Here is a 17,324-nt window from a genome sequence, read left to right as displayed (position 1 = left end):
AAAGAGCCCAATAAAACGTCGACCGCGTGATTTGTAGCGTTTTTATAAACTCACTTTCCAAATCAAAATTAAACCGCTAGTGTGTACCAAAATAGGACTTCGAAACAATTGTCCCAAAAAATATTTTGATGAACTTATAATAATAAGTTTGAAAATCACTTTGTAATATAGCCATTTGACAGAAAGGGTGAAATTTTCTTTTACAGGTAAAAAAATAACGTATTAGAAAAAACTTCTGGAAATAGTGTCGGGCCTGGAAACAGGCACCAGGAAAACGTCACTAGAAAGCCTGGGGAACCGCAAAAAGCGTCACAAGGTTTTCTGGAGGGGATCAACTTGCAGCTTCCGTGCGGTTGAGAGTAACTCGTCACTAACAACACGATGCAGAAGACATATTATACCTTGACTTGCTTCTGTGACGCTTAGCACGTATCCAGGGGGCAACAAAAAACTCTATTTTTCAGAGTGTAATGAGTCAATGTTTGTAAACTAATGGACTCGATTCAAGTCTCTTGTATAATTGACTTGACATGGACTCAATTGAATTTGGGAAACGGCTTAGAAACAGTTTTTAGTGTTGTAAAGTGTTGGTTGATGACTTGATTGGAGTCCACGTTTGTCACTGTTTTTAAACAACTAAAATCAAGTCTTTTACTTCAGAACATTTTTGTAAAATTTGAAAATGTACATTTTTCGCTCTGCATGTTGCATGCTATTTGTTTTATTTGGATGGTTTACCACGTGAAATATTGTCTGAGATTGAGTGAGTTCGTCACTTATTTTATTTTACAACTTTGGACTTTGATGCTTACAACTTGACCTGGAAATACTATAGCTATAGGTTAGACTGATATTTAAGTTGAATAAGTAAAGACCTAGGGGATGTGAATATAAATTGTTAAAAATGGTTCGACTTGGACTCAACCTATTATACAAATGACTTTACTGGGACGTAAGTCACGTAAAAAATGACTTGTTTACTCGCTATTTTGTCTAACGGCGGACAATTGTTATGGAGTCGATGTTTTCAGCGACGGGTGCCCGGTAACGCACGGGTGACGCTGTTGTGGTGACGGGGTGCGGCGAACCGTGACCCAGGCTCCGCAAACTAACATCAGCTGTTTTTGAGGTTCTATATTTGGAGCTTCGCGTGCAGCTTGTTTGAAAACAAATGGGCAAGTACGGTTTGGCGAACTGCGGCACTTTTTTTTCGTTTAGGTCAATTGCATAGGTCCCCGAGGAAGCGTTTATTTGTAGACAAGGAGGCGAGGGGAGAAAAGTTAAAAAAAGAAAGGTTTTTGGATGCTAATCTAGAGATCTCCTTTGTGCAAAATAAAGATTTGACGGCCTTCGTAGGCCAGTTACGGCGTTTTGTATCTCAAATGCTTTGTTTGTTGCCTAATATTTGTGGCAAAATATCCTGCTGACTTTTTGACATAAAATATATTCGAACACTTACAGCCGTCTGGCTTATCTGAGTTGATGCTTATAGTGATCCGGAAAACAGTTAAATTGTACTTTTTTCCCCAGGCCGGCTAAGTCAACTTAAAACAATTCGAGTCCGACTACAGAATACAACAGAACCAGAAATTAATGTCGAGTCATACTCTACACTACAGCCTGTGTCCCACCCATTTACAACGAAAATAGGGTGGGATATATACACTAATTCATTCACTCATGAGGGTGTAGCTATATCTGGGTGAACAACATTCCATTCTATGTTATTCCAACTTTACGATTTACAGTGTGCGGCCTTAACATTTTCTTACTTGCAACTGCGCAAGCGAACGTCGTCTTCCGCAGCACTGATTTTCGCAATAGTGAGTTTTACTTTTAACGCAAAACACGATTGGTGGTTAGATTTTCGTGGCTTCGCAAAAACACCAACGCAAATCAAATCCACGTCCTTAAATTCGCTCAAGCACACCTCGGACATTCTTTAATCGAAAACGCACGCCATGTGGAGAACTTGTGTAAATACAACATAAACGTCACGTTTCAGGTTAAGACCTTTTTGACAAGCAGCAATTAAGAGAATGCGGCAAACCGCGATAAAAGGTACCACACAGCTGTGAGGACCGCAGCACAATAAAACATCTGGATTAACTTCTAGACAAGCGAATCCAGCATAAAAAACTAATAAATGATTGAACTATGTCACTAATTTCCCCCAAAGACGTAATTTAAAGTTTTTTGTGGGTAAATTTTAACAACCATATGAGGTGCTAAAAATAGAAACTTTACAATTATTTACATTTTTAAATTGGTATTCCAACGCATTTTTGTTGGGTAATTGTTGTGTTTTTTTTTTCAGTTGCTTATATCAAGTCACAATTTTTAGATGTTTTTCGCACGGATAATTTAAATCTACCAAGGGATCATTAACAGTAAAAAGCCTAACAATTACCAATCCAAATGTACTGTCCAAAAGCTGCGAAGTTGTCGATATAAGTACGCAATAAAACGTAAAGATTCCTCTGTTCAGTTCTTCGTAAAAGGGCTTTAATGCCGCTGAATATTTGTATTTATAAGCGACCGCAGTTTACAGGTTCGCGTCCTGACTAGCAGCCACCGCTGTGGGATTAAGCTTCGCGATTCTTGTGACGGTTGTGACGTAATAAACCGTGTCTTGTTGCGTCACCGCTTTTAACGCGAGTCCCCCGGGGGTGATGGCACTCCACAGTGTGACGTAACAAGCAGGTTTTCTTTCGAATGGCGGTAAAATCAAACGAATAAGGGGTTGTGCGTCTTAAATGACTCCAGGTCGTTATGTAAAATTTCCGCGACGTCCGTAAAATGGTTTATTAACTTAGAAAGCAAAGCTGTTTATTTATTGGGCGAATTCTGTTTTTCAAAACAGTAAATTTTTACCGTATTTTTTGTATTTTTTGTTACAAAACATGCCTTTGTTTGTAAAATCTAGAACCGTAACTACAGAAGAATGGGTTCAGTAAGTTTAAAGCAGAATTGTGGCGTAAATATTGACTTGACCCTATACGCATATTTAGGCAATTGCGATTGTTACTTCTGTCATCTTTAGTAAAATGTTTGTAATAAAAATAATCGGTGTTATTAGGAAACGATATACTTAATTTCCACTGATATTTGAATGCACCATAAAAAGAAACGAAGTATTAAAACGATAGCATATAACCATTCTCTTTAACGTCATTTATTCCCGTTTTACTTGTGATATGGTATCGCGTGAATCAAAGTCTCACGACGGTTGATTTTACTTAAGGTTTTTCCGCACTAGGTTTCTCAGTAACCAAACCGCAAAACACACAAACATACTGTTAGAGATTTCGAAACGAAGCCTTCTATTCGTGCAATGCAAAACTACGCGAGTACACGAATAATGTACGAGCGTACAGATTCTTCCGGCTATTATATTATAAAGGACGATGAATCTCACCAGTGTTCGGTGTGCGATGGCTCGAATTCCGGCGTGTAACGATAAGCGGCGTATAACGCGATAATATCGCCGCAATTATCACGAAACGCCGGTCGCACGCGCACAAGGATAAACACATTCGACGACAATAGAGGCTTTCTCACAAAAATGGCGTTTTTCCTCCTTAATAACAGAAAGGCGAATCAAAAATTGATAAAGGGATATTTTTTGTTAGACGAGGCACAAACTAGCCTTATGTATTCTTAAACGGTGATTCGAATAATTGCAAGGCAATCCATCTGAGTGATAATACCTCGGGCATTTTCGTTTTATTTTCAGCAATATGTGAACGAAATTGATCAACCGAAAAAAAAATGTCCAGATTACGCAGAAATCTATAGTTAAACAAAACAAAAATAAAATAGAACAAAATAAGCAATGTCAGTTCATGTTTGCCGCAGAATCGATTTTCAGCTTAGCCCATTCATCGACTAAGTAACAATGCTGTTGCAAAATTGCCCAATGTCATTTTCGAAAATAGGTGCAAAGACAGTCAGCAAAACAAAATAGTTAAAAACGTGCAATTTTATTAGGATGCCATCACAAAAACATGAGCGAAATATAAATTTTTATCGAGATGTGTCTCGCCCAATTAAACATATTTTAATCCAGGTCAAATTACAGGCAAACCTTATTGCGAAGCTAAAAAGTCGCACACAGCCGGGTTTATGCACAAAATTCAACCAGCCGCCCTTAAACCCGTGAAAACCAAAACGCAAAGTCAAGTCAGACAAAAAAGGTCGAAATCATTAAGTGCGCGTGTGGTTTTCGGCAACTTCCGTGAGCTTTTAGAACTTTTCTGGCTATTAGATCAAACCTAACTCAAAAACGCACATTCCAGTCAAACAAACGGGCCCAAATTCCTTAGGACAGGTGGGGAGTCTTAAATTCTCTAATTCCATTTGACAAAATTGGATGAATGCAGCTTTAAAAGAAGTCCGAGTCTAGACAATAGAGCTAAGTTGAATTTGGGGTCGTTGGCAGGTCGCCTCTAATTTATTGACAATGGCGAAGTGACGAGGTGACAACACAACGTGGCAACTGTCAACCGCCACAGCTGGCGTGCGGTTTATTGTGGTTTTGACGGGCACTTGATTTTTAAACTGCCAGCCCCTGGCATCCCAGGAGGGTTCATGCACCAAAGTTCGAGGCCTGATTTGCTCAAGTTAAGTTTTTGGTAGTTTTTAGGCTTTGGCGCGTTAAGAAAATGCGCGGCACTCTTCTACAAACAGAGTCAAATAGCCTCACTACACGGCAACCTATATCATAACCCCTAAAACCTCGTTTAAATACGGACCACTACATAACGGGCCATGCTTTTATATTTTTTACAAAATAAATGTTTGACGTTCTTTTCACAAAACACGTGATTGATCGATTGACGGTAAGGTACGGGTAAATGTCGGTTAATTTTGCTGGAGTTGGATTTAGGACTCGGAACTCGAGTAAGTTTAGGGTTCAAATTTTGACCAGAGTCGGACTCTGGAGTCGAACACAGGTTACTTTTAAACGACTCCGCAGCCGTGGTAATTTAGCTTAAAGGCAGTGTCCAGTCCATTCAATAATATTGTAGTGTCGTTTTCAATATTACAGTGTCCATTTAATATTTTTTCAAAACTGCAGTGTGCATTAAGTGTAGTGGGCACTCAAAAGTCGCAAGTTAGTGACATGCTTGTTTGTAATAACACGAGGTTGTTTTGCAAGGTTTTGCGGCACACTTCGCTATCCCTCTCAAGGAAAACAATGTTTAAGAATCAGTGCTCTAGTTGAAGACCGGTGTTGATTTTTGCACAAGCCTAAAGGCAGACTTGCCCCGCGGTAAGCCGAGATGCTGAGGTCAAAAAACAGCACAAATCCTCGGTTGCATGTCGCTTTAGGCTTGCGTCTGCAGACCGCGACACGTTCGCGTGGTTTAGCCTCAAAAGCGACAAACAAGGTTCGATAAATCAGTGATCGAAAACAAAATCTCGACTTGTTTTTCTCGCAGCTTGCACGTTGTCTTAAGTTAAACAGCCTCGGGTCTTCGCGATTATAAATGGACAAGAAAATAACATTTTAACTTGGCTTGGGTAAATTTTAGAGCATGTCCACAATTGGCTCATATAATGCTTAAATGTTTGGGAGTTTAAAGGCTGAAGGTTGCAGTTAGACGTAGAATAAAAATCAAAGCCAATAATAAATAGGTACAATTTTTTTACTTTTTTAACATCATGTTAAAAATGATGAATACAGCTTCTTTTAAACGTTCGCAAAACGCGACATATATTTCTGTATGGGCTATAATACATTTATTCCAAAGTCATACAATATTCTTAACTGGACGTAATATTCAGTCCAGACTCTTAGATCTATAAACGTCTTTTAAAAACTTTTTAACATTATGTATATTTACATATTACACTAAGAATTATTTTCGAAATGTGTGCAAAACGGTAAAAAAACAAACAAAAAAACTTCGTGGCTAAACCATATAGAAATCAAAACCGTTGCCGATTAAACAGCCATTAAAACACAGCGTTGTAGGTGGCAGCGAGCACCTTAACCTTGTCAATCAGGGGCGAAACAGGTGCACACGTCAGCTTGATTGCTCGCAAATTACCAGCACTTAATTTGCCCCAACAGGAAATCGTTACTGAGCCGACGCTTTAAAGCCCACCTAAACCGTGTTGAAGTCCCGATTCAAAACGACCAATGACAAACGCCATAGGTTCAAGTCAATACACCAAGTGTGCGTTTTGAACCTGCTTTGGGATATTCAATGGCGATAATTAAGGGTCCGTTAAGTAAAGTCACACCTGTGTCGGCTGCAAAGAGAAGCTCTTGAGCGTGCTAAATTTGCACGGCGCTATTTTAGGAGCGATTCAAAATAAAGCAGGCCTGGGTAATTTAAGACGGAGAAAAAAGGGCGCTCAACGGAAAAAAAATATTCCCGTTGTCAAAAACTGTTTTTTATGGGTGTTATTATCCAAAGTTACAATCCTCGGGGTTTACGCAGGTAGAATATATAAAGGAAGAGCTTTAAAACTCAAATGAATCAACACAAACACGGAAATAAAATATTGCTAACACAAAAAAATTTGACGTACAGGCGACACGAAGCAAAGTCCAAAGATAGAACAAAAAATATTTAAAGCAATGGGTATTTAGGACATTTCACTAAAACATATCCTTTTGTGTTTTACACGTAAATTTAAAAAAGTCGACTGATTTCGGCAAACCTTCCAATGTTACCGACGTACAATTGAAATGTGTGCCGTTCTTCTCATTTGTAGGTTGGCCTTAAGAATGAACAGAACACATATTGTGTATCATAAGCAACCATCGAACTACCGAAGCACCTAATTTTTCTGAACTCCAATCACTGGGCGTAGCTCCGACGGGCAAATAACAGCGCCGAGCCGTACATAAGAATATAATCGTGCCTAATTGCGGCGAAATATATCGACTGAGCGGCGCAGTTATATTGCTGATGCTGCAATTAGGACCGGGACGGCACCTTAAAATTAGGCGGACGGACAAACGGAACAGTGTGTAATTCGCCTGTTGATTAATTCGGTTAATACGAGCCTGACTTAATAGCTGCGTTTGCTAGGTTGAGCAAAATACAGGCCTTTTAAAGATGGACTTTGCCTTTTCACTAGAGAGAAACACAGAGGCCGATATTTAACTCCTACCGGTATATCGGTATCGATATTTTTGCCGGTATTTTACTTAGAAATAAGATATAGCAATTTCTTAAAAGCAAATAATTGTTTTTAATATTTAACTGTTACTCTATATATATTCACGTTTTTATCACTGATTGATTAATTGGTTTACTGCGTACTAATGGGAAAATGGTAGGAGAATTTACCATAACCTTTGTGTGCAACGTTCTTTTTAATTTTGTTATGTGTTAGGCGTTTTCTGCTGGGCTTCGTTTTACGCAGCTTAGTAGGGGTTATAAAACTGGGTCAGATAAAAAAAACTCCCAAATAGATTTACTGGTAAAATATTTTACCTGGCGCGCTAATTTTCATTGGATTTTACTGATTATAAGGCATTAATAAAAACCTTGTATGCCGAGAGTGTGAAATTATGTTAGAAACACCGACTTATAAACAGCCGCGAGCAATGCAGGAATTGGTGTGCATGGTAATACGCAGTAAAAAAAACTAGCTTTACAAATTTCAGGACCATGCTTGTTTTAGAAACTTTACCAAAAATCACAAAGTGCATGACAAGTTGCGATGCACTTCAACTACAAATGCTATCACAAAACACGATAAATTGAATCGTGCCAGTAACGCCGATTAGCCTTAAGGCGTAGTACCCCAAGTTCGACCAACGTAGTCGTGGCCCTTATCGGGCGCTTTAATGATCAAGTCATGTATCCGATGAAATACAAACATATCGTATGTTACCGGAGAACTTAAGGCAAGTAGACAGGCTCGGACTTGTGTGTAAGTACAGCAACACAGTCAACACTGGACACGCTTTTCGTCGGACATTGGCCAGACAACAAAGCACGTCCAATCTTGCCTAAGCTTGGGTTATTAAATTCAGGCACCCTACTAAAAGGATACTGATTATAGTACGAGAAACTTTAGTTAGGCAATTAATTAAAGTGACAGTTCGAATTTTTCAGTTTCTTTACCTATACATAGAGGTAACAGGGTGTTTACTTGGGTTAAATCTAGTCTAAAAATGTCCAAAGCAAGACAAATGGCTTTTTTGACGTAAGCCATTTAGGACTTCAGGAAAACTTTGCCTCCAATCATTCTGACGTTTTCTTTTCATAAAAAAAAAACTTTTAGACTCGTTAATTATTTGGGAATACAGTTTACGCAATCCAAACAGGAATGAAAATCGTAAAAGAAGGACTCGGGTGACGTCAAAATTTACTTGTCTTTACATTTAAAGACAGGGACTAGGACTTGATTTAGGCAGCTGTCTTTAGCTCACAAATAACCTAAGTAAGAGTCGTAAGTCATTTTAGAAGAACCCAAACTCAAGTCGGAGTTTACTTTCGCTTTAACTAGAAACTCACCGTTCTCGGTGTATCGCTTGGTTGGCTTCTGATCCTTGGGAAGCATCGCAAATACTTGACAAGAAGTGAGAAGTAGCACGATCGTACAGACACCGACCTTCGTTCTCGCTGGCCCCATTTTCAGTCGAAATCCGTCGATACTTCAGCGAAGATTCTTTGTGGAAGGCAATGTACTCCGGAGGCCGCGCGAATACACAAAATAGCGTGTAAATATACAAAAATCGCGGCCGGTCAGTTCGACATGGTCGCGGGTATTATAAAACGCTTCCAAGGCCGCTACAGCCGCTAAAAGGTCCGAGAAAGATACGATTATCGCGGCTTGACGCGGAGGCCTCGTTCAGTTTGTGTGCTGTCACCGGCTCTCGCTTTGCTCGTTCCGAAAACGCTCGCGCAAGTCGAGCGGGATTAGTTGTAGCTTCAGCCGAGCCAAAAACACCAGACGCAGAGCAGCTAGCGAGTAATCTGTTTACGGTAGCAAGGCGTCGATCGCCGCTCGTCGTATCCCTCTGCCTTGGCGCAAATTTCAAGACAAGGCAGAAAGACCTATCCGACGATGCTTCGGCTTTCGTCTTTTTGCAATAAGAACCTGCGGAAGACAAATGGAGCTTTTTGTTTCGCTTTGTTTTTGCAGCCCGTGTGCCGCCGGTTTACGGGCTTCTGTTGACTGTGTATAGGGGGTTAGAATGAAAGCTGTACCGCAGCTAACGAGATTACCGCCTTTTGATCAAGGGGCTGCGGGCGCGCGCCCTAAAGAGTTACCCTGTAAACAGGTGATTAGTTATACGCTGTGGACTGTGGTTGTTAAGGGCGCTTTTGTACAATTTAGGGTATACCTACTGTCCATTTAAAAAGTAGTATAACCGAAATGTCACACAAGAAATGCGACGCCGTTCGACAATCAGCACCTATAGATAAATTGAACAGTACTTTTCAAAAGATAGGAATACAAGTAATATTCACATAATCTCCTGTTGTTATATTCGATTAACAAACTCGAAAAATGTATTAAAATTTTAGAATTTAGGGCAGTTACCCTTCAATAAAACAACATTTTCTATGGCTACAACTCTCGTTAAGCCGTCTTTTCGGCTATGACTCTTATCATCTGTTTTTGAGCTGTAACTCAAAGCTGAAACACCGTTACTCAAAGACGCTTCGAGTCTCATCTTTACACCTTTTTCGACGCTACGACTTTTCCCTAAGGACCGATTCCGTTTAAACGGTCGAACCTGCTATAAGTAAGCCATATACGCTACAAAGCGATTAGTACTTTTTCGCAACGCCTCGACGAAGATCGCTAATAACTTCGGGACCGCGGCAGAAAGCTTCACGCTCGGTTGAACACGACCGCGAAAGTTGTCAGCTGAGCTAAGCAGGGTCAGTGAGGCGGATCGAGACACGATGCCTTCTTGCCTCGCTCTTTCGTCGCTTCGTAAAACTTTCCGCCAAAAAGCGAGAGATTTGGCCGAAACGTTTTTTATCAGATAAGGCTCGGATGATTCACTATTTGGTGGTGCGTTGGTAAATGCTCGAAACAATTACTAAATAACAATGTCATCGTTAAGAATCATCACACGATTATACCGATTCGCCATTGTGGTTGACGAATCAGTGAGCGATTTATGATAACCAACAAAACTTCCCATATCGCGGTTCCAATCAGTTAAGAAATGACCAGTAACAAATAAAACGATGTTTGTGGAAAATAGAAAGGGGCTCCTGGGACCAGAATAGGACCTTTATTAGCTTTGGAAAAAAAGCTTTGTTTAGCCGAAGAATAAACATAGATTCGTCTTAACTGGAAACAAACACTAGACTAGAAAAGTTTTTAAACTAGACAAGGTAAAAAAGTTTTTAATTTTAAACGTTTTTTTAGCCGAATGTTAACTATTCAGGTAAATTACAGCAATCAAATATTTCGGCTAATATTGTTAACTAAACGCCTGATTGGTAACTTAACATGGTACAAATACTTTCTCTACAATTTATAGGCTGCAGATTCAGTCTAAGTAATAATGTTAATAACGTACAGAACCTAAAACTTTATTCCCTGTCACTGCAATTCAACAAATCGAAGAGGGGTTAAAATCACCCACAAACTAACAGAGCCAGCATCGAATTGTCATTCACACAATACTTAAGCAAGTACTAGAGTCCCAATTAATCAGTTTAAGCCGGGTAAGGCCACCTCTCGCTATGTGTATGACGCGTGGACAGCCGAAACAAACAGTCGAGTGCTTGAAATCCTCGCCCAGGGGTGTGTGCGACCATAGCAAGTCGCGTAATTGACGGAACGGGTTGAATTTACGCGACTAGCGCTCAATAGAACACGAAAATACCTGGGCCGGGCGATATTAATGAAAGACAGCACTCGGGACAGTTTACAGAACAAGCGGAAGTAATGGGATTTTAGGACAACACAATAATTCCGGATTACCAATTTGATAAACTAGAGTAATTTGCTGCTAACCCTCATTCTAATCGAAATTGTTAATTTGCGATGTGTCCAAATTTTAGTTTTAATCCAATTTTCGATTATACCGAAAAAGCTTTTTGTTCTACGACGTTTAGAAGTTAAGCAGTTGGGACAAGTTTTTAGCCATGTAGGTAAATTATTTAGCCTGAAAATTGTCAGTCTAGAGGAACGAGTATTTGATTCACATTCTTGATAAAAAATGACGGAACTATATGGTAAAACCACATCACATTTATTTTAAACAAATTCAATAAAAATATCACTAAACTGAAACGTTACTCCTCGACAGTTGTACGCTGGGTTTTAGCTCCTAAAATAGGTTAGGTTACATCTGAGAACATTTAAGAGAGTGGTTCCGCAATTTTTAATAATGTTAGTAGAAAAAAAACTTTGTTTGAGTCACATTAAAAACGCCAGAATTACCCCTCTTGGGTATTATAACTTGATTTCAAAACACACTTTTTAAGTACACAATAAAAGCGCTTATGTAATAAAAACAACTTATTTCCGAACAGAATAACAGAAATGCAACCTTTCACTGTTTTACATTATATCTCGTTTGATCTATTACAGCGACGTCTATGTATTTTGTCGCGTCAACACTTCAACTTGAGTTTCTAGATACAAAATCGTCGTCCGGCGCCTGACTATGCACTCTTTAACACTTGAACGCTGTCAACTGGCGGTAAAAAGAAGCGCCTTTCTCAAATCTGCCCTCAGACCACTAGAACAGTCACCAGTGTACCACCGAAACGTCATAAAACGAGTGTTTTTTTGCGAAGGGCGTTTTATTGGGCAAGCTGGTTACACGTTAACCCGGGAACCGGGCAATGGTGATATTCGCCTCCGGTAAGCTTTTGTGCCTAAACCCGCACAGGCGGCCGCTTTTTTAAAGGACCCTCTGTTCAAACAAGTGAAACTTTTCTTGGACCACTTTGTTGACCCCCGGTGAAGAAAGGACAAAGCGGGAACTTGCGCGAATCATGATCAGAACTCGTGATAACTTAGATACCTACCAATGGGCGGTAATTATTGGATTTAACGACCAGCATTAGGACCGAACTGCTTGGGTCAGTTTGCTTTCGATAACAGACTCGCCATAGTCGAAGTTTTTTGACCGATTTGTTTTCAGGATAACTTTACTTTCTAAAGAAACTTTTCTTTTGACACTGATAAAATTTACAGCAACGTTTATTTTAAAAACGTGCTTCACCTTTTTGGCACATTATCCACGTAAACTTTGTTGCCGTGATGTAAAAAATCGTTATCCGAAAAACGCTAGTCGATACCAAATTCAGTAAAACAAGAGATATATATTCTGAACAGATTTAGAAAAATGTCTTTTAGCATTTATTTGTCTTCGTTTCGCTTCGGATAATTGACTGACCCGTTTTTTTTTGATTTATTGACTGTTTTCATGAAACTATTTACTTCTACTGCGATGTTTATTTAAAAATACTTTAGTTAATTCGTGTAATCTACATAAAGACGTTAATGCTGAATCACCAATCAAAACGTCATATGGCACTTTCATTTAAACTATTCGTTAAATATGTTAGAGAAAAATGTCTACAACTGTTTGTCCAAAACAATTGCTATCTGTATTTACTAAGTTTTCATCGTCTTACTACAATATATACAACGAATAAGCTCTGCTGTCCTACATCATCCATACAACTATAATCCAAACGCATGTACTATCCCCTGCCCAACTACAAACTCCCATCACTGTATGCGTTGATACGAAAATTAACATCTTGACCGAAAGAGTCTAAAAAAGGGTGTTAAAGTTTACGTGTTAAAGTTTCCGCAAAATTAGGTTTTCTACGTCCAACAATAGTTGAACAAGCAATATACTGTCTGATAATACTCCATTGATAAAATTATAATTACATTGCCTGTTACAACTACAAAAACTGTTTGTTGTGATAACCAAATTGCCAACTTAACTTTCACTTAAAAAAATCTTAAATGTCAAAGTTCTACTGAAATTTGTTTTCGTCCTACTGTATATTTAAAGAACCAATTTAAGCTTTATCATATAGCCGGAAAATAATAATCCATACGATAGTTAGTACTGCATATCTACAGACTCGCATTGCTCATTGTGAAGAAAGTAAAAGTAACAAAATGACACTGACTGAACAAAATAGCCTTTCCACGTCGAAATTTGTTCATACAAATCTAACAGTTCGCTAAACAAGAGAGTGCAACTTACATGTCGAAGTTGTACTAAAATTTGTTTTAGTCAAACTGTACACTTAAAACCAACCAATAAGTTTTATGGTGATACTCCATTAAAATACAGACCTCGATTGCTCTAAGTATAAGAAAGAAACTGACTGGCGAAATGAAGTTAACAAAATGACACTGACTAAAACAATAGGCTTACACGTCGAAGTTCGCTTGTTTTTACAAATCTAAAAATCGTGTTTTCACAAATCTAACAGATCGCTAAAGAATGGAGTACAAAGCGTCGCAGGCCTTCAGAGCCAAAACGGCCGTAAGAGCGCCAATGTAAAATCCCTCTAGAGAAGCCAGACCTCTCATGTTTACTGCCTTTTGCGCGTATCTGACAACACGAACGGTCGCGGGCGCCGTGTAACAATTACAAGCCGTACATCTTCGCTTGTATCTGGCAGGTTTGCCAATATGGCCTCCGGGGCAGTCGTTTCGCACTGAAAGCTGTATAGCTCTTAGTTGACGAGTTTGTTCCATTCGCTGTTGGTCAGCTCTTGCTGATTAATTGCAGGTGACGGCCACGTAGCAAGGCTGTGGTTTTCTGCGTATATTTTCTCCTTAACGCTTCGCGTCCCGCTTTCACTGCGTTGTTTGTTTCAGATAAGTTTCGAAACGCGGAGGGTTTTTTCACACTCTGGCGCAGGACCAATTTAGCTTTTTCTATCGAACGTAGAAAAACACTAGCTTTGCAAAAACAGAATCGTTTAAAACGACATTGTACACTTGTGCTTGTTTTGAATTTTCGCCGAGCCTTTTCGCAACAGAAACTACACAGGCTTGCAGCAAACAGGATTTTTATTTTATATTCTACTTAAAACTCTGCATTTTTTTCCCGACTTTTTTTCGCCAATTCGCGCCGGGGATGAAAAACGACACTAATAAGTTATTGAACCTATACTTTTAAAACGCCATAGCCTGCCAAATATGCTACGTAAACAAATTTGGTTTCGTTTTAAGGGGGCCATAGACACAGATACAGGACTTACCTTTCTCAAAATCGAACTGTTGCAGACAAATTTGGGCGATAAACTTCACTGATTGAACAAAATCGATGAAGTTTCTCCTTCAAAGTGACAGTTTGCTTATTACTGATTTTATTTTAAGGCGTCAACTAACGCCACCTTGAACACAAAGGAAAGTGTATTACAAACGTGGACACAGAACGAATGGTTAGCCACTGAAATGCACCTGGTCTCTGTATCACGGCCTTCCAACGTAATAACTCAAAATAAGATCCGGCGAAAACACTACGCAGGACATGCACAGAGCATCATAGAATATAAATGTATTGAGCGTCGCTGCTTAGCTCATCACAACACATGGGCTGCGCTTCGCGAAAGATCGATACACAATCATTAAGTATATCAAATCCCGTCCGGGTTCGCTGCCCAAATTGCATTTTCAGCGCATTAGCGACAGAAACACGATACACGAGTCCATCAGCTGAAATTGCGTTGTAACGCTGCAACCATCTCGACCCAGTAACCTCAGAGAGAAAGTATGAGTTTACAAAAATTCTGGTGACGTCATAATTGCACGATGACGTCAAAAAAATCTCCACTGCAACCGAAAGCTTTGAATTATCAAACGCCGCAAATAACGCTACTTGTACTTGTGCAAACGCGTTGTCAGGTGACATCAAAAACTTATAATGACATAAGTATAAATTGGTTACGTCACAAATGAATGCTGACGACAGAAAACACGGCGACGTCATAAACTCTCCACTGCAACTGAAAGCTTGCATTCCCAAACACCGCATAGAACGCTAGTTCTGCAGACGTCTTGTCTGGTGACATCAAAAACTAATAATGACGTCAAAACACATGCTGACGTCAAAAGCACGGCGACTTTAAAAGACTGCACTGCAGCTAAAAGCTTACGAATCGAACTCAGCACAAAAAATAAGTAACTTCTGGCGCAACATTCGGTTTGAAGGGGCGAACGCGTGGGAAATAAACCGCGAGTTCTTATAAAGTTAAGGTAAGAGCAAAACGCCAACCAAGTTAGTCAGCCTGTCGCTAAAAGGCGTGAGCGAAAATCCCATTCAGCCGATGAAATTCGAGTCGAGTCGCTCAAAGCAGCGGAGGGCGGGCAGTTAAGCACAATACCGATTTGCCGCAGCTCTCTTTTGATCTCGTTCGACGACGCTTATTACGTAATGGCCGCCCGGGCGGGCGATCTCGGGCTGTTGTTGTTTTTGTTTTGGATGAGACCAAGAACGGCCATAAAACAGCAGCGGCCCGATTTTTCTTTGCGCAAACGGTCGTTGACCTTGTGCAAAATAACAGTAAGTTATTGGATTACAACAATACGACTGAAATCAGAAAAACATCTACGACAGAATAAATCACAGTTTGGAGTAGGAGGAAAATGGGACTAATAGCTAATACAGTCGAAATAAGAGCTTAACGCTAGAAAAAATCTAAGAACGTTGCATCCGCCCCCCCTTAACTTCATAATTTACTAAATCAACAAATTCAACCTTACCCCAATTCTAACCCCACCCATTACCCATATCTAACCCCTAACAGCGGCACCAAAATCCTATTCCGGCGTAAGAATTACTGCGTATTAGGTTTTATTATGTCATTGGTCGTAATACTACAACAATATTATAGAAAAATTAGATACTGTTCATTTGTTGAAATATAGAGATATTCGAAACGTTCAAAGTGATAATTACTTCGGTATGGGCTTTAATACTTCTTAGTACGTTACTAAATCCTACAACCATTATGCTACAATGTTCGATTATATATTTTATTAAGTGTTCCAAAGTTATCGTCGGCGATCGGAAGACCCGTAAAATGCTTCGCAGATAAGCGTAATCCGACGCAAGGAGAAAATCCGGCATCGGTATGATACTCTTTCGAATGTGAGGCGCTATCCTTAAGCCGAGTTAGCCTAGAATTACTGTCAAGGACAGGTTCAACGTAGATTTCTGATAATGTCCAACGCAATATGCCACGACTGCAATTTTTTTGCCCGCTGTATTTGCAGGAAAAATGCAACCTGCCCACTTGCGCACAAGTTTAAAACAAGCATTAAGTTTGAAATACGACATTTTTGGAGTGAAATATTGAACAGTCAAATAAAATAACTCTTAAAATTGTCGCTGTTTTTATTTCTAATCGGAAAGCTGTTCAAATGGCCTGGGATTTCTGTAAAGAGATAACCCCTTTCTGACTTAACCCTCTTTCTGACAAAGCTGCAAAACTTTAAGAGCATTTCATTATTAGCTATGGGTGCCGTTGCTCAATATGGATATCCCGACATACACCATGGATAACAGTCGAAGAGCGTTTTGAAGAAATGGCACATTTTAATGTCAAAATGTAAGAAAATATAGCAAAACTATTTATTCTAAAGGTACACGTTTTCGTTAGTGTTCGACAATTCTTTCACGCCTAAATAAACCGGGGCTTCAGCGACTACGTTAACCTATACAGCCAATGGTAAACAATATTTTAAACCCGATATCAAAATAGAGCGAACCTTGTAAAATAATCTTTATATGCTTCACGACTTTCAACGTCAATACACTGAAGCCTCTCAAAATAGGCCAAAACCTTATATAAAGCCAAGGGAACCGCAACCGTGTTAGTTAAATCGCCTTTGAATATTCCTTCCCGCCCAGTGAGTCCCCAACAGTTACGGACTCCAGGGGTTTTGTTATTTTAGGAACCGTGTCCAATGCCACAATGGGCCGAGCGCCCGACAACAGACCATTAGCCAAGTCGGGCGTAAGTCGCCCAACAAGATTCGTGCTTTGAAAAGCGCCAAACCGTGCAAGTGCTGCTGTTGCTGTTGGTGTTTTTTTTTTTGCAAAGCCGTTTGGCTGGATTTCTGATTTCACGCGACTGTTGGAAGCTGATTGTTGTTTTTTTTCGCTTCGTTTAAACCAAGGATCGTGAAAATATCAAAAGTCCACCTTATTCGATTGATTTTATCGCTAATGAAAGTAGTGCTGTCCGGTGCTTGGTATTTTATTTCGATAACCGATATTTGACAAAAAGTATAACGACCCAATCTGTTACCAAAAGTTACCAAACGACTCCATTACTATGCTCAAACCAGCAATATATGTAAAATTGTAACCTTGAAGGACTTAAAAAAAT

At 39.5% G+C, this 17,324-nt stretch overlaps 1 protein-coding gene across 1 annotated transcript in view; it reads right to left on the bottom strand.

Moving 5' to 3' along the window:
- LOC146167413 (semaphorin-6D-like) overlaps nt 1–14,836 on the bottom strand; it is a 29,655-nt gene extending 14,819 nt beyond the window's left edge. The window contains exons 1-2 of the mRNA XM_083385575.1: nt 14,190–14,836; nt 8,487–9,072 (exon numbers count right to left, since the gene is read on the bottom strand). Of these exons, the coding sequence (XP_083241701.1) occupies nt 8,487–8,604 (118 nt within the window). The 5' untranslated portion in view covers nt 8,605–9,072; nt 14,190–14,836. The remainder of the gene's footprint in view (nt 1–8,486; nt 9,073–14,189) is intronic.
- Between the last annotated feature and the right edge of the window lie 2,488 nt (nt 14,837–17,324).

This window comes from Ascidiella aspersa, chromosome 1 (assembly GCF_963924565.1).
Source record: "Ascidiella aspersa chromosome 1, kaAscAspe10.2, whole genome shotgun sequence".
In the NCBI taxonomy this organism is placed as follows: Eukaryota; Metazoa; Chordata; class Ascidiacea; order Phlebobranchia; family Ascidiidae; genus Ascidiella; species Ascidiella aspersa.
Note: the sequence above shows the minus strand (reverse complement) of the source record. Positions and strands in the feature narration are given on the sequence as shown.